Consider the following 18882-nt stretch of genomic DNA (forward strand, 5'->3'; position numbering starts at 1 on the left):
TTATATGAGTCCTTCATATATTAGATATAAATCCTCTGTTATATACATTGTGTATGTTTTCTCCTAGTTATTTTTAAAACATTTGTTTACTTATCTATTGAGTTAATTATAACTAAATAAAGTGCACAAATCTTAAGTGTACAGCTTGGTGAGTTTTTGCATATTTAAAAACCCATGTAAAACTAATAGAATGTTATATGTCAATTATATCTCAATAAAAAAATTAACTCAGAAAAATAAAAAATATAAAAATAAAAACTCATGTAACTACCACCCATATCAAGATATAGAAGATTCTCAATATCCTAGAACAGCAATAATCAGTAGAACTTTCTGTGAAGATGGACATGTATATTTTCTGTGTTCTCTAGTACTATAGCCATTATCTGTATGTAGCTATTGAGTGCTTGAAATGTGGCTAGTGCAACTAAGGAACTGAATTTTTAATTTAATCTTTTAAAATTTAAATAGGCAGATGTATTGAGTACTCCCCTCCAGGTAATTCTGTTTTCTAACTTAGCATAGGTTAGTTTTGTCAATTTTTGGATATCATAAATGTAATCATACTTTGCTTGCTCTTTTGTATATGAATGGAATTATGTACTCTTGTGTTGTGCTTTTTTATTTAACAACCGTCTGTGAGATTCATCTATGTCATTATATGAATCAGTATTTATGCATATTGTATTACTTTATAGTATTCTATTATATGAATGTGCCACTCAATTCTTATATTGCTTATCCATTCACCTGCTGATGCAATTTGAGTTGTTTACAGTTTGAGCTATTATAAACAAACGAAAATTCTTATGTGTCTTTTGGTGAACATACTCATTTTCTTTTGGATATATTCTTTTTTTTTTTTTTTAAATTTTATTTATTTATTTATTTTTGCTGTGTTGGGTCTTCGTTTCTGTGCGCGGGCTTTCTCTAGTTGCGGGGGCTATTCTTTATCGCGGTGCGGAGGCCTCTCACTATCGCGGCCTCTCTAGTTGCGGAGCACAGGCTCCAGACGCGCAGGCTCAGTAGTTGTGGCTCATGGGCCTAGTTGCTCCGCAGCATGTGGGATCTTCCCAGACCAGGGCTCGAACCCGTGTCCCCTGCATTAGCAGGCAGATTCTCAACCACTGCACCACCAGGGAAGCCCTGGATTTATTCTTAAGAGTAGAATTGTTGGGCCATGTGGTAGCAATATGTTTGAGCTTTAGTAGATATTGCTAAACAGTCTCCCGAAGTGGTTGAACTAATTTACATTCCCTCCAACAATGCATAATAATTGTGGTTTATTCCACATAATCTCTTACATTTGGTGTGTCATGGGTCCCAACACCACTCCCAGGTTTGGTGATTTGCTTGGAGGACTCACAGGACTCAGTATATCGTCATGCTCACAGCTGTAACTTAATAGAGCAAAGGGACACAAAGTGAAAGGAAATGGCACATGGGACAAAGTTCAGAGGATATCAAGCACAAGCTTCCAAGAGTCTCCTCGCAGTAGTCACACAAGATGCACTTAACTCCACAACTGATCGTGACCACATGTGAAATGTTATCTACTAGGGAAACTTGTCAGAGGCTCAGTGCTCAGGGTTTTTTTTTTACTGGGGTCTGGTCACAAAGCACCCTCTGCCTAGCATGTGCCAAAATTCCAGACTCCCAGAAGGAAAGCAGGTATTCAGCATAAACCATATTGTTTGCACAAAGAGTTTACACACAGTGAACCATTTTTATCAGTTTGGAGTATGGTGCGACTCTGCCAGGATCCAGGTTCCCAGAAGCCAGCCGAGGGCCAACTTTGCAAACAGGCCTTTCTGAAGATAATAGTCTAAGGCCTGCTATGTTAACTCTTCTCTGCACACTTGATAATTTCAATCATTTTAATTTTTGCCTTTCTGAGGGGTATGTAGTAGTATCTCATGTTTTCACATTTCCCTGATGAATAATGACACTGAACACATTTTCATATATTTATTGCCCACTTGGATATTTTCTTGGTGAAGTGCCTGTTCAAGACCTTTACCTATTTTTTCAAAATTAGTCGTCTTTTTCCCTATTGCTTTGTAGAAATTCTTCATATATTCTGGATATGAGTTCTGAGGTGTATATATCTGTATCTGTCTGTCTGTCTATCTATAACAAATAATTTCTCCTAGTTGGTGGCTTGCCTATTCACTTTCTTAATGATGCCTTTTGTTGAATAGGCATTTTTAATTTTAATAAGGTCTGATCTACCAATATTTTTCTTATGTGGATACTGCTTTTGTCTCCTGTTAAGAAATTAACTACCCCAAGGTCCTGGAGATATTCTCTTGTGTTTTCTTCTGGAAGCTTTATGGTTTTACCTATCACATTTATGTTTTTGATCCACCTCAAATTGACTGTGTTTGGTGTGTGGAAGAGATTAAGATTCTCTTTTTTCTGTAAGGGTGTACAGTTGTGTTCCAACACCATTATTCAGAAGACCTGCCTTTTCCCACGGAGTGGCAGTGACATCTTTGTTGTAAATCAAGTGATTGTACGTGTGTTGGTCTCTTTCTGGACTATTTATTCTGTTAGTCTCTTTGTTTATCCTTGTGCCAGTAATGTACTGTCCTTATTACTATAGTTTTATAAAAATCTTTCTATCTTGTAGTTTCAATCTTCTAACTTTGTTCTTCAAGATTATCTTGATTCTTCTTTTCCTTTTTATGTAAATTTGGGAAACTGTTTGTCAGTTTACACACATAAAATAATCCTGCTGGGATTTTAATTCATATTGTATCAAATTAGATTTAGAATTAGCATTGCATTGCATTGGAGAGAATTGATATCTTAACAATATTGAGTCTCGTGACCATGAAATGTCTTTCATTTTATTGAATGTTCCCTTTACTTTCCCTTATCAGTGTTTTTTAGTTTTTAATGTAGAGGTTTTGCATATCTTTTATTAAATTTATGTCAAAATATAATATTTGTAATTTTTCAAATATTGTAAATGGTATTTTAAAATTTCATTTAAAAACATTTTCCCTGATATGTAGAAATAGTTTATTATTGTATATTGACCTTGAATCTAACAACCTTATTACATTCACTTATTGTTTCTAGTATATTTGGAGTTTTCTATACACACAGTCATGTTATCTGTTAATAGACAATTTGAATTTTGATTTTCTGGCCTGTACATTTTTTAATTCTTCTTCATTTCCTATTGTACTGGCTAGGACCTCAGGTACAGTGTTGAACAGTGGACATCCTCCTCTTGTTCCCAGTCTCAGAAGGAAAGCATGTGATAATCTTTGAGTGTATCTGGTGTAGGTATCATTTATCATATGAAGGAAATTTTCTCCTATCCCTAGTTTCTGAGAGTTTTTTTCATGATCAGGTATTGTATTTTATCAAATGTTTGTCTTGCATATTGAGGTAATCATAAGATAATTGTGAGTTCTAAATGAAATAGTGAGTTTTAAATATGATAAGTGAATGATACCATGTCTAGTCCAAAATAAGTACTCAATTTTTGGCTATTCTTTTTTTTTTTAAATTGGAGTAAAATTGCGTTACAATGTTGTGTTAGTTTCTGCTGTACAATGAAGTGAATCAGCTATATGTATACCTATATCCCCTCCCTCTTGGACCTCCCTCCCACCCCTCAACCCATCCCACCCATCTAGGCCATCACAGAGCACCAAGCTGAGCTCCCTGTGCTGTACACCAGGTTCCCACTAGCTAGCTATTTTACACATGGTGGTGTATTTATGTCAAACCTAGTCTCCCAATTTTGTCCCACCCTCCCCTTCCCCCCAACCCCCCCGCCGTGTCCACATGTCTGTTCTCTACATCTACGAATAGGTTCATCTGTACCGTTTTTCTAGATTCCACATATATGCGTTAATATATGGTATTTCTGGCTTACTTCACGCTGTATGACAGACTCTAGGCTATTATTCTTTTTTTTTTAGGCTATTATTCTTTTGAGGACTTTTTCTTATATAAGACCTAAGAGGCTAGTATCGCTTCTCAGGCTGCAAGGATTGACTTAAAGGTTTTTTAACCAGTTTTCATATTTTGAGATGGGTTGATCAGTTGTAATAATTGTGCAGTGGGATGTTGGGATGATTGCTTGATAATTTTAAACATGGATTCTCTTAACTTTTTTTCCCATGCTTATATTGTTTCTTTGCCAGGTGGCTGTCATTTATGACATTAGTTTTGTTTGTTTGTTTGACAGGCCTTATCTTTTTGCTTCTTTATATTATTTTAAAAGTAATTATATTTTAGATACTTCATCACTAACTGTTAGTACTAGGACAGACTATTCTAATGCTAGAAACCAAGTGTATATTCTTTCAAATTTTGTTGGAGTGCATGCAGTTGGTATTGAGGTCTTGTGGCATAGACTGGGATGTAGGAATCTAGCGGAGCTAGATTTGTAGCCTGGCACCACCCTTATTTTTAGCTAGTATTGCTAGTAGAGGCTATGTTTCCTTTCTGAGCCTTGTTTTTCTCTCTTAAAAAAAAGTTTGCATTTTCTAGAATTTTATATAAATTTTATGTAATTACAGTATGGTTTTTGTGTGTGTGAATTCTTTTAGCATAATTATTTTGAGATTCATATATGTTGTTGTGTGTATCAGTAGTCCATTCATTTTTATTACTTAGTAGTGTTCCTCAGCATGGATATAGCACAGTTCATCTATTCACTTTTTGATAGACTTTCCAAAAATGGGCATAAGGAAGCTTTTTATCTTGATTGTAGTGACTGCTTCATGGGTATGTAGTTAACAAATGTACCCTTTAAATTACTGTATGTTGATTATACTTCAAAAAATACTGTTTAAAAATTTGTCATATGATCAGTGGTTGACAAGAAGAAAAAAATGAAAGTATTTCTGTCTTGTTCTAATGTATCTTCAGTTTGAAAACCCTGCCTATTTATTTACTTAATAAACAAATATTAAATACTTTAAAAGCCAATAATAGTTTGTATTACTTTGGGTTGTTCAGGGTTAAATTACATATCATATTTAAAGATAATTGGCATGTAAGTGTTCAGTGAAGTTTAATATTTTATGTGCTTTCTTTTTCCAAGTTTTAATTAACAGTACTCACTATTTTTAATGAACTTGTTGCATATATGTTGGTTTGATTGGGTTAATGAAGAATCAGAGGAAGTTGTTCTGGAAGCTCAAGCTTTATTTTTCTTCAGAATGCTATGTCTTCCTCATTTATTTCAGATGCTTTAGTTTCCACATTCAAATTTGTAATCCAAGTCTGGAATAATTTAAACTTACTTTTCTCTCAACATGCATCTTATGTATTTAGAAATTAATTTTTGTCTTACCTTTAGGTAAATCGGGGCAAATTTTTAATCTGTTTTACTTTCTTTAAAGTTAATCTTATTTGAATTATAACCATTGTATATGTACGTATAGAAAATGTTTGGAATTCAAAATGATCCCAGTTGAAACCATTATAATTTCAGACTTCAGAAATTAGCTTAAAATGTGCTGTTAATCCATTGCCATTTCACCAAAAAGAAAAAGTAAATAATAAGACTGTATATAGGTCCTACTTCTAAGAATTTAAATACACTCCCTTATTCCTTTCATGTAGACTTAGGTCAACCTAAAATTTATGGCTAGGAAAGGCTTAAAAATTTTTCTCAGCATTTTAGAGCAGGGGCTAGAAGAGAAATTTGTAGAGAATCTGTTAAAGCAGGAGTTCTTAGGTAGTGGATTAGATCGAAACTAATAGTTCTCAAAGCCAGCGTTAGATAGATGTCCTAGATTCTCCCTTCAGTTTGCCACTTGAGAGTTTGCCACTTCGATGATGATGGGCAAGGTGCTGTCTCTGCATTCGGTTTCACCACATGTAAAATGCACTGATGACTTCTCAGTGATTAGCGATGAGATCATGTGTATGAGAAAGCTTTGGTCATATTCAGAAATGGTACATATAAGAATGTGTGGCCCTCATGCTCTTTGCTGCTTGTATTCCTCTTAATCAAGTTTTTCACTTACAGTTGGCCAGAGTTCCCAGGTGGGAGGGGTAGTCAGTATCCTTTCAGTATCTCCTCCCTTCCCTCAGGAGGCTAAAGGACAATGAAAAGGAGTTCCTTTTTAATGGAAATAATGAGGGCCTCTGCTCCTGAGTATACTGCTTCATTGGAGATTCATGTTATTTTTGAATCTGAGGAATTTTGATATCATAGGGAAAGTAGAGTAAAAAACTTAAAATACAACCTAAGTATTTTGTCTCTAATTGCAAGTGTTTATTGAGCTTGTGCTAGGATCTATTCTTCACAACAGTGAGTCACATAAAGCTGGAGTAATTGCCCAAGGTTATACAGCTGGGATTCAAATACAGGCATGTTGTTTCTAGAGCCCAAACTCTTAACCGGTCTGTCATACTGTCTTACCAATTATTATTCAACCCCAAGTATCAGGGTGAGACTTTGAAAGTGATGCATGTTCATTGTAGAGAAAGCAAAACAAAAGCTCGTATTTCCATAATCCAGAGATAAACTGTTAAAGTAGTTCCTCCCCATTTTTTCCTATATCAAACCATTTCCGTTATTGTACATTCAGATTCTTTCCAATTTTCACACTGTTATAAATAATACTACAGTGATATTTCTAGAAGTGGAATTCTTGGGTCAGAGGGCATGATCATAAATGCTTGCCATGTATTGATTTCCAGATTGTTGTCTGGGAAGATTTATATTCTCTCCAGCACTGTTTGTAAGTGCCCTTGTAGGTTTGTTTCAAAAATGAGAATGATATAAGAAAAAAGTTACTTTCTTTTGTTTGTTGCTGTGTTTTGAATGCCATACCTTTACCATGCTTCTACTTTATTTCTGACAGATATCTGCAAAAATTATTTATCTCTGTGGAAGTGGTTCTCAACTGGGGAGTGTGTTTTGCCTCCCAGGGGTATTTGGCAAGGTCTGGAAACATTTTTGATTGTCATGAGGTGGAGTGGTACTACAGGCAGTAGTGGGCAGAGACCAGAGATATGCTGCTAAACATCCTACAATGCATAGAACAGGCACCACGACAGTATCCAGTCTAAACTGTCAGTAGTACTGAGGCTAAGAAAACTTGCTTTTATAGTAAGCTCCTGAAATCTAGAAGGAATCTATTTATTGACAAGACACTTACTTCTGCTAGGTCTTATCCTATTTAGGAATAAAGGAGTTCATGGTTTTCTGGCTTTAACAACAAAGCAGGCAAGATTTGTTTGGTTAGTCTCTGGGTTGTGTTGAGTGCTTCATATTTCAAATATAAAATCTAATGGAATCAATTCTCAGAGAACTTTCCTAAGCCCCCCTGAACAGTTCTGAAATGTTTTCTGTCTCTCTTTTAATGATTCTACAGTTGTATTTTCCTTTAGATTTGCCTTAGCTGCTGTTTTATTTGGGGTTACCATTAAAATATATAATGTCTCTGATTCCCCAAAGTAAAAAACAACTTCTTGTGGGAATTGGTAATTTGAATGTGTTTGGAACATAAACTCAAAGCTACTCCTCCAGCATAAAATATAGTTATTTGGGGTTCAATTCTTTTCAGTTTTCTTCTCTTACTAGGTATAATAAAAACCTTGTTGCAACTAATAATGGCATTCATAAAAATATCTTAGGACTTCATTTCTTTATCATTAATAGGCAGGAAGATGTTCCGTGCATCCAGTTCCTCTCTTAGCTATGGTCAAGGAAACATGATAATCTTATCTGTTGGCTGGCGGGGCGGGGTGGGGGGCAGTGCACTGACAGTCATACTTATTCTTCTTGTTACTTTTTCATGTAGGTTCCAGAAAACTTGCAAATTTCTCTGAATTCTTTTAAATACATATCTTGTGACTGCTATAGCTGAAATAATTGTTGTCTTTGTTCTATTTTTATAGTTCTGCTTTCTCTAAAAAAAGCTATTCACGAGCTTTGTCCTTTTGTGCTTCGCAGGAACCAGCACCTATGACAGAAGATCTGCTAGAAGAGCAGTCGGAGGTTCTAGCTAAATTGGGTACATCGGCAGAAGGGGCTCACCTCCGAGCACGCATGCAGAGTGCCTGTCTGCTCTCAGATATGGAGTCTTTTAAGGTGGGTCACGTTATCAGAGCTCGGGAGTCTATTTTGAGCTATTCTGGGATGAAGCTGTGAAAGTCACTCTGTAAAGTGGTGTAAAGGCCTGCATATCTTTTTTTTTTATTAAATGTTTAAATTTCATTCGTAGTTACAACACCCTACCTCCATCCCCTAAAGGTCATAGTCAAACTTGCTTCTTGAGTTTAAAAAAGAAAAGAACAATCTTTTTTAAGAAAATGATTCTATTTTTTTAAAATAAATTTATTTTATTTATTTTTGGCTGCATTGGTTGGGTCTTCGTTGCTACACGTGGGCTTTCTCTGGTTGCTGTGAGCGGGGGCTACTCTTTGATGTGGTGCATGGGCTTCTCATTGCGGTGGCTTCTCTTGTGGCAGAGCACGGGCTCTAGGCATGTGGGCTTTAGTAGTTGTGGCGTGCGGGCTCTAGAGCGCAGGCTCAGTAGTTGTGGTGCCCGGGCTTAGTTGCTCTGCAGCATGTGGGATCACCCCAGACCAGGGCTCAAACCCGTGTCCCCTGCATTGGCAGGCGGATTCTTAACCACTGCATCACCAGGGAAGTCTGAAAAGAATAATCTTTGAATAATGGTTGGAAGTTGAGAACTGAATCATTTCTATATGAGGATTGGGAAGTTTTCTTCCTTTAGGTATGTTCAGTCAATTTAATGCAAGGTTTTTAGAAATCCTTAGGATTTAACATAGGCTGCTTCATTCAGCAAACCTTTGGTTACCTGCTTTGTGACAGGCACTGTGATTAGGTAATTAAGAAGTACAATGTTTATCCTCAGTTACAATCTATTGAGGTTGTGGGAGGAGATATGTAAATAATTACTATGTGATGAGTTCTCTTAGGAGAGCAAGGTCAAAAAGGTGACTGACTGTACTGAGTGGAGGTCATGGAGAATTTTTCAGAAGCATCACAGTTTAGGATGAATAGGCATTTGCTACCTGGAGAAGAATATTTTAGGCTTAGATACAGGCCTGTATCTAGAACACAAAGGATTCAGAGAATGGTGACACTTAGCTTATTAATTTAAAAACCAAGTGATGAAGAAAGTCTTTCTGGATCATTTATTTTTGAAAGCAGAGGCAAATCCATGTACCTTAAAAAAAAAAAAATGGGTAGCTCAGTGGGCCACAGGGCTTCCTTTTCCTATTATTGATACTCTGAACTGTCTCCCATGCCCAGACTTTCTTCCTTAACCTACTGCTACCTGTGATGGCCTCCATTTTTTCATCCCACAGCTCCTACTCAGTCCTGTTTTTGTGCTAGGTAGGCCAGCCTGAGTTTGATATTTCAACATAAACACCCCGTGAAAACCTATGCTACTTTCATCTTCCCTGCTAGCAGAGAGTGACAATAAAAGGGAGTCTTTTTATTCCCTGCTTGTTTCCCCCATCTTTCCTAAAAGAAGAAATCTTCAGTAAACCTCTCAAGAGCTGCATGTTTTCCATAGAGATTAGAAAGATACAGAAAATCTTTGAGTTCTATTCTGCTGTGAGGCAAGAAAAAGAGATGTGTTTTAAAGCAGATAGTTGGTACAGTGGATAAAGAGAAGCCAATTGGCTCTCAGGGTATGTGTTAAATCAAAAAGTTAGAGGAGGGAATTGGCTTAGGGTGTGTGTGCACAGTAGGAAGTACTGGCCTCCATAGCAGCTATTTTTTTTACCTGACCTTTAGCTGCCTTCATATTCATCTGTCCCTCTTCTGCTGCAGTGTCCTTGTAGAAGCATGTATAGGAGGAAATTCCAAATTGGAGCTGTAAAAGCTTTTCCCCATAGAAACCTTTGCTCCTCAAGGTGCTATATAATTCCTTTAACACGGTGCTTCAGCAAAACTGTGGTTCGTTAGACTCTTTTGGACTAACCTGGGTAATGTAAAAATCTCTTCAATAACATTGTTTTAACCAGAAAATAGATTATATGACAAATAACCAACTTACACATCTGCCCATATGTGGGAATCAGATAATATATTTAAGGAAATACGTAGTCATGCTAAAATAGGTATGGTTGCCTTTCCCTTTTTGTATAGGGATGACTTGGTATTAGGGGCCATGGGAGAGTCCCCAGAGCTTTGCATAAATGCTGATAGGTACATGAGGCACCTACACTGCACAGTTCCAGAAGGACAGGGCCTGTTCTCGAGCATTCCCTTGGAGTATATACCTGTAAGAGTAGAAAGAAGATCAGCCATAGCTGAAGTGAGTCTTGAGCCTCTCCTAGTAGCGCTATGTTCTGTCTGGTATAATAAAGACAACCAGAAGGAAGAATTCTGGTGTGAACTGTCTTTCTTTAACCCATTCTGTAGTACAAGAGTTCAGTCTTGTTTTCTTTTTTAGGTTCATTCTCTTCACTCAAGGCCTATCTCTCTAGTTTCCTGAGATGTTTTCATGAGGGTGTGGTGTTGCCTGGTTAATATCCAGTCTTAGTACATGAATCCTGAATCATGCAGTAATCTTGACCCATTGCAGTTCACAGCAGTTTTTTGTTGCTGTGATGCCATAGCCCTTAGAAGTTTATGTTGTTGGCTGTCAGTTAAGAACCCTCCTGATTTCTCATCCCTTTGGGGATTTCCTAATATTGGTGGGGATGATTATACTGGCAGCCAGTAAGCTCAATAAGGAGAAGTTGGTAGTTTTGCTCTTCAAATTTAAGACTAACCATTCTCATCATGTTGGTTTTCATTTTGGTGTGAGGTTAATTTAATTTAAAAAGAAAGAAAATGACCATAATGCTTAACACTTTTTAGTAATGCTTACATCACTTACTGTTTCAGGCAATTAAATATAGTACTCATAGCAGGATGAATATGTTGTGGTAGAGAATTACAACCAAAAAGGTATGTGTTTAACATGTGTACACATATCTTTTGAATATTAAGGGGATGATATATATGCCCATCCTTAATACTCTACTAATATATTACTGGGCACTGGCAAAAAGACCTCCATGCCTTACCACTAACACTGTAAAAGCCTCTCCCTTTTTTTTCAGGCTTAAATGTAGAAGTACTTAAAGGATTTTGGCATGCATCATTGTTAATTCTATGGAATTATCCACTAAATAAAACTTTAATTAGTTTGGTTTCAGAAGCCTGAAAAACAGTGATTTTAATTCCAATTCCTTAGTGGCACAAAAGCACATTTTAATTCCAATTCCTTAATGGCACAAAAGCAGTTTATGTAATGGTAACTTGTTATATAAAGCATGAGAGTTTGATGGTTGAATAGAACATTTTTGAGGTTAGCTGATATTTATTGCAGTATCAGTATTGACTTATCGAGGAAAAAAAGAGCAGAACTTTTCCATCATTGGGTTATTATTCTGATCATATTGTGTATTATTTAATTTACTTGACTTGAGCTTATTGATACTTTTCTAAGTATTGAGTAGTTATTATACTATAATTTTAAATTAACTTATATAACTTATAGTCTGAGATTTATTTTCACTTTACATCAAATTTTTATTTCCAAATTCATCAAATGAAAACGTTTTCTTTTTCTTTAAAATGGGGGCAGCAAAAATAAAGTACTTTTGGTGCTTTAACATCTGACCTGATTTAAAGGTGACATTGTAACTCGTCACATACTAGATTTTGTAAAGATTGGTCTTTTTGTGAAAGTGAAAGTATGATTTTTGAAAACAGGTTTATCAATAACTGTTGATTTTTATTTGATTCTGCTGAATTTTTTGTCTGTTTTAGGCAGCTAATCCAGGTTGTTTTCTGGAAGATTTTGTGAGGTGGTACTCACCCCGGGATTACATTGAAGAGGAAGTGATTGATGAAAAGGGCAACATGGTTCTGAAAGGAGAACTGAGCGCCCGAATGAAGATTCCAAGCAATATGTGGGTAGAAGCCTGGGAAACAGCTAAGCCAGTTCCCGCTAGAAGGCAAAGGAGACTCTTTGATGATACACGGGAAGCAGAAAAGGTAACTGATGTTTGAGTATACTGCTAATTGTTGTTCTAGTATTTTAAAATCTATGATAGATATGAAAGCTTTGGACATACTTGAGAAGCAAAGCATTGAAATGTAATGAACCTTTTACATATTGAATATTCACATTTAAGATTTTAGAACTGGTTACAGGTAGTCCAAAGGATAAGACATGCATATTTTACATAGAATGTTTACCATTGGACCATCTCACAGCATATGTCAAAAGCCTTAAAAATGATCATGTCTTTTGACTTAGCAGTTCTACTGCCAAAAAAATGTATTAAAGGAATAATGAGAGATACATAAAGATCAGTGTTCAAGAATGATGTTCAAAAAGTTTCATAGTGAAAAAGTAGATAACAGCCAACATTTCCAAAAATAAGGCTTTGTTTAATAAATTATGATATATCATTTAGTAGACTGCTTTGCAATTATTAAAAAAACATTGGAGTTCTGGAGAATATTGGCAGCCACCTGATATCAAGTTGTCCCACATACCCTTCCACCCACCCAACTCCCAAAAAACCCCATGAAATTAAGTAGAGTACAGAAATCCATGCTGTCAGCATTACTACAGTTAGAGATTACAGTGATCTTTGAATTAACTAAGTAAGTAGAGAAATAAGCCAGATTCCAGTGGATTTCCCACCATTGTAAGCCTGTGGGTGTAGAGAGTATGGACAGGGAGTCTTAAGAAGAAATGCTGAGGGATACAGAAGACTTAAATGCAGCCCAGTCACTCCAGAAAGACTGCTCCTAACACTAAGTGTCAAAATACTCAACACAGGTAGGGCTTGAGAGTTAACAGCACTGGCTACAGGGAAGTGGCTTGACAGTAAGCAGGACCAGAAGTGGACATTCAGAGAGACTCTGCCTTAGGAAGAACCAGGTAGATAAGTAGGAATGATATACCCCTTAGAGATAAAGCATTGATGGGAATGAAGGAAACAAGGGGAAGATTAAAGATTCTGTAGGAATGAAAGAAATAAGACATATCAACCTCCCTCATCTCCTGCCATCCATTAAAGAAATTATGCAGAAGAGGGCACTTTTGAACTGTGACATGACCAATAATAGTAAAGAGCAGACCACATCTATATAAAACTACTATAAAAAACAGAAAGCACAAATTGGATCATTTCAGCTAATAAAAACATTTCCCAGGGCTTCCCTGGTGGCGCAGTGGTTGAGAGTCCGCCTGCCGATGCAGGGGACATGGGTTCGTGCCCCGGTCCGGGAAGATCCCACATGCCGCGGAGCGGCTGGGCCCGTGAGCTGTGGCCGCTGGGCCTGCGCGTCCGGAGCCTGTGCACTGCAATGGGAGACCCCACAACAGTGAGAGGCCCGCATACCCAAAAAAAAAAAACATTTCCCAGAAAACTGACCACAAAGCAGAAGAAAATTGTAACATAACAGTCCAAACTGAGTCAAATATTCTCAAACAAGCATGGGGGATATGAAAAATCATGTTTAATTAGAAATACTAAAAACAAGAGCACAAATGAATCCAAAACCCCACAAAGAAATGAAACTACTGTTGATTTAACTCAGGATAGAAGTATAAGAAAAAGATAACCATATCAAAAACAAAGACTAAATTATATGGCACCCACAGAAGAATAGGTTCATATTTAAATTTAATAAAAGGCATTGAGGAAAAGCAGCAAAACAGCCAAGAGAAAGAAAATGAGATAAAGGAGTAAAGGGACTGGGGAGAAAATAGTAAAAATGAAAGATAGGAAAAGTAGGAATAATACTCATTTTATCAGAGTCCTTGAAGCAGAAAAATCAAAGCACTAGAACAGAACTAATACTTAAAACTGCAATTTAAGAAAAACTTTCTGGTTATGAAAGAAAACCCAAATTTACACATTGAAAGGGCTCACTGGGTACAGGGGAAAGTTGACTAGGAGTAGTGAACTCCAAATTATGTCACTGTAATACTACTAGACCTTAAATATTTAAAAAACAAAAATAAGAAACTCAGACCCTGCAGGCAAAAACATGAAAATAATTTACAAGGGAAAGAGAACGAGATAGTTGTCAGATTTCTCAACAGCAGGGCAGTGTGGAGCAGTTTTCAAGAAGTATAAGGAAAAAATACACACTAAAGATTTTACATTCCACCAAGATGTCCAGGTAGTGAAGGCTATAAAAAATGTTTTCTCTGAGTTTTTGCCCAAATAACTGTATACGTGTGCCCTTCCTGAGGAGTCCACTACAGCTGCCCCAGTCCAATAGAACTTCCTGCAGTGTTCAGAATGGTTATAGCTATGCTGTCCAAAATGGTAGCCCCTGGCCATATGTGGCTTTAATGAGCACTTGAAATGTGGCTTGTATAACATAGGAACTGGATTTCTAAATGGCTGCATTTGGCTAGTGGCTGCCTTATTGAACAATATAGTATAGGAGGATGAACTTACCCAACCAAGAGATGACTAGGGAAATTTTGGCAAAGGGCTTATGGATGAGCATTTCATTTATTTAATTTTAGAGCTAAGACTAAAACTAGATGGGGACATGGGTAGAAGAAGAATATGTAAAAACTGTATATTAGGGCAAAGTAGAGAGAATGCAGCTATAAAAGTTGGGATGGAAAAAGAGAGAAGGAGGAAAGTAGAATGAAATCATTGACTGTTACGTAGATAATAAGTGGTAAGCAAAGGATACCATTTAAAATTATCAGACCAGTTCATAAAATAGATAAAGATATAAGTGAATTAAGGGCAGCATAAAAGGTATTAATACAAGGTTATATACTAGAATAAAAATATAAACCTTCTTAAGTACAATGGAAAAATTATTCAGAAGCAAAGAACACACACCAAATAGAGTAACACACATAATAAAAATCATATCACATGCAGAGTAATTACAGTATAAGATAGTCATATAAAACCCAACTCTGCTGTCAACAAGGCATTCTGTTATTCTTTTTATGAAGTAACTATAACAATGTACCTAAACCTGTAGCCTTCAGAAAGGCTACAAAGTAAACAATGGACAGAGATTTACCAGGTAAATGAAAACATTAAGAAAGCAGGAGTTTTAATCCTAATGCCAAACAAAATAGAATTGAAGCAGAAAAGCACTAAATGAGATACACAAGGCTGCTTTATAGTCTAAAAGTGATATTTCACAATGAGGATATATAGTTGTTAATGTTTATGTACTAGATAACACAGTAACCATTTGTATAAAACAGAAACCATGGGAGATGCAAAAAGAAATAGATCAAAACACACTAATAACAGGACTTTTAACACACTCAATACAAGACAGGTAAACCTAAGAAAAGATCTAAACAAGATAATAAGGTTGATCTTTTAGATGTATCTCAAACACTATACCTTGATAATAGAAACTGTACTTTCTTTTCAAGCACACATGGAACATTCACAAAAACTGATAGTAGGGACTTCCCTGGTGGCGCAGTGGTTAAGAATCCACCTGCCAATGCAAGGGACACAGGTTCAAGCCCTGGTCTGGGAAGATACCACATGCCGCGGAGCAACTAAGCCCGTGTGCCACAACTACTGAGCCTGAGCTCTAGAGCCCGCGAGCCACAACTACTGAGCCCGTGGGCCACAACAACTGAAGCCCGCGCACCTAGAGCCCATGCTCCGCTACAAGAGAAGCCACCTCAGTGAGAAGCCTATGCACCACAACAAAGAGTAGCCCCTGCTCACTGCAACTAGAGAAAGCCCGTGCACAGCAACGAAGACCCAATGCAGCCCCCCCAAGAAAGAAAAAAAAATTTATATAAAGAAACAAAAACAAAAAACTGATAGTATGTTAGGGCACAAAGAAAACATCAGTGGGTTTCATAGTGGCAATAAGACCAATACTCTGATCTCTGCAATAAAACTAGTAATTAAAAATTTAAAACCCTAGGCCTTCCAACTGGAAATTTAAACAGCACTTAGGTGAAAGGGGAAATACAAAGAGGAACTATAGAATTCCTGAAAAATAATGATGATGAAAATACTGCCTAACAGAGCCTATAGGATATATTTAAGAAGCGATCAAAGGAAAATCCATAGCCCTAAATACCTACATCAAGAAAAAGCAAAAGAGGTGGTGCAGTGGTTAAGAATCCGCCTGCTGGTGCAGGGGACACGGGTTCAATCTCTGGTCCGGGAAGATCCCACATGCTGCGGAGCAACTAAGTCTGCGCCACAACTACTGAGCCTGCGCTCTAGAGCCCGCGAGCCACAATTACTGAAGCCCGTGCACCTAGAGCCTGTGCTCCGCAACAAGAGAAGCCACCACAATGAGAAGCCTGTACGCTGCAACTAGAGAAATCCCACGCACAGCAACGAAGACCCAATGTAGCCAAAAATAAATAAATAAATAATAAAATAAATTTATTAAAAAAATTATTTAAAAAAGCAAAAGAATGAAAATTATTGGATTAATAAATTCCTAACTCAAAAACCTAGAAAAAGAACAACAAAGTAAAACCAGATGAAAATTAAGGAAGGGCAGTCATAAAGATAAAATGCAGATAACAGTGAGGTAGAGAACAGAAAAATAGATCAAATTAATCTGGTTTAAAAAAAAATCAAAGTAGATAAGCCGTTAGCTACCTTAATCACAAAAGAAAGGGAAAAAAGCACGCATATGCAAAATAAATGATGAAAAGGGCAAATGACTATTGATTCAGAGGAAGTATTTTTTTAAACATACTGAAAATTTGAAAACTGAGATGAAATGGATGATTTTTTAGGAAAATGCAGTGTACCAAAACTGACCCCAGTAAAGACAAAGTATATATAAACAGACCAGTTTCCAAAGAAGAAATAGAGACAGTTATCAAGGAATAACCCTGTAAAAAAGCACCAGGCCTAGATGGTTTCACAGGGGAATAGAGAGACCATGTAGTTCCACTGCTGCACAAATTGTTTCAATGCATAGTAATTGAAGGAAATTTTCCAGAGTCTTTTTATGAAGTGACTATAACAATGTACCTAAACCTGATAGAGACAGCATACAAAAAAAAAGTTACAGACCAGTAATAAGAAATTGAGTGCAAAAATGCTAAGTGAACAGACTCTATTGTCACTTTAAGAAAATAACACATGTTGATTGAATGCAAGGGTGATTATTTGGAACGCTATTTATACAGTATAATTGACTGGATTAACAAGTCTAAGAAAATTGTATCATTATGAAGCAGAGGCATAGGAGCTAAAAAGAAAAAAACTTTGCAGATTATGTGGCAGTATACTGGAAAAAATCTAAAGAATCATTGTTAAAACTAATTCAAGCAAAAGAATTCAGCAAGGTAGCAGGATATAAAGTTAATATACAACTAGTAGCACTCATGTACACAAATAATAGCTATTCTGAAGATGTAAATGTCATTATCTTATCACTATAAGAAGAAAAAAAGCCATTAAAATACTTGGGAATAAACTTTAACAAGAAATCCTTGAAATCTGAATAAAGAAAACAAAACGCTCCTGAAAAACACAGTTGAACAAATAGAAAGATAACCCTTGTTCCTGGTTAGGAAGTCTCAGTATCATTAAGGTCAGTTCTACCTAAATCAATTTATAAATTTAGTGCAATCCCAATAAAAACACTAAAAGGCTTTATTATGGAGCCAGACGAGTTGGTACTAAAGTTCATATGGAGAAATAAAAATGCAAGTTAGGGGCTTCCCTGGTGGCACAGTGGTTGAGAGTCCGCCTGCCGATGCAGGGGACACGGGTTCGTGCCCCGGTCCGGGAGGATCCCACATGCTGCGGAGCGGCTGGGCCCGTGAGCCATGGCCGCTGGGCCTGCGCTTCCGAAGCCTGTGCTCCGCAGCGGGAGAGACCACAACAGTGAGAGGCCCGCGTACTGCAAAAAAAAAAAAAAAATGCAAGTTAGGACTCAGGGGTTTGGAGAGTAGACGTTAATGGATTTCTTTTTGGGGTGCTGAAAATGTTATAAAATTGATTGTGGTTTTTGGTTGTACAACTCTGTAAATATACCTAAAACCACTGAATTGTACACTTTAAGTGGGTGAATTGTTGTTTAAAAAGCACATGCAGGAATAGCTAAGAACAGGTTGAAAAGAAAGAGCTATGGGGGAAGGGAGGGAAAGGGTGGCAACTAACCCAACCAGATTTTAAAGCACAGTACAAAGCCTCACTATTTAAATAATGTGCTACTGGCGCATAAATAGCTCAGTGAAACAGAATGGAAAAGTCCATAACTACATGTGGAAATCTAGTATATGATGAAGATGGCATCTCAATCACTGGGGTATAGATGGCCTTTTTAATAAATGGTCTTGAGATAACAATAACCTTTTGGAAAAAGATAAATTAGTTTTCTCTCATATACCATAGACAAGAATGGACTGAAGATGAAGCTGTAGGAGCACTAGAAGAAAACATGGGTGAATCCCTCTGTAACCTGAATTTAGAGAAAGGAGTCAAAACTGAGATGCAGTTAAAAATATGATTGATAGAATTTGTTTAAAAAAAAAACCTCTTGCATGACAAAAAGAAAAGTAAATTCAAAAGACAAATGATAAACTGAGAGAAATATTTGTAAACTGGGAGAATATGTATTGCAGATAAAGGGCCAAATACTATAGAAAAATGGTCAGGAGATATGAGTAGAGAACTCACCATGAAAAGGATAATTACCCTTAAACCTATCAAAAGATGTTCAACTTCATTCATGATAAGAGAAATGCAAATTAAAACTGTACTGAGATAACCATTTCTCACAATCAGATTGGCAAAAATTCAAAAGCTTGATAAATAGTGAGACCATGAGGCACCAGGCCCTCTCATACAGTACTGGTAAGAGGCTAGATGGTCCAAGCCCCTGTGGAGGGGAATTTGGCAGTATTTAAC

At 36.7% G+C, this 18882-nt stretch overlaps 1 protein-coding gene across 3 annotated transcripts in view; it reads left to right on the forward strand.

Moving 5' to 3' along the window:
* Positions 1–18882, forward strand: part of RAB3GAP1 (RAB3 GTPase activating protein catalytic subunit 1) — a gene marked incomplete at its 5' end in the record, with an annotated part of 125587 nt that overhangs the window by 93357 nt on the left and 13348 nt on the right. For all 3 annotated transcript variants that reach the window (XR_014326259.1, XM_082840627.1, XM_082840628.1), the window contains 2 exons: positions 7940–8077; positions 11789–12016. Coding sequence is in view for 2 of the 3 variants with exons in the window: in XM_082840627.1 (XP_082696753.1) it covers positions 7940–8077; positions 11789–12016 (366 nt within the window). The remainder of the gene's footprint in view (positions 1–7939; positions 8078–11788; positions 12017–18882) is intronic.

Source organism: Leucopleurus acutus (genome assembly GCF_964270905.1).
Source record: "Leucopleurus acutus genome assembly, chromosome: 6".
Classification (NCBI taxonomy): Eukaryota; Metazoa; Chordata; class Mammalia; order Artiodactyla; family Delphinidae; genus Leucopleurus; species Leucopleurus acutus.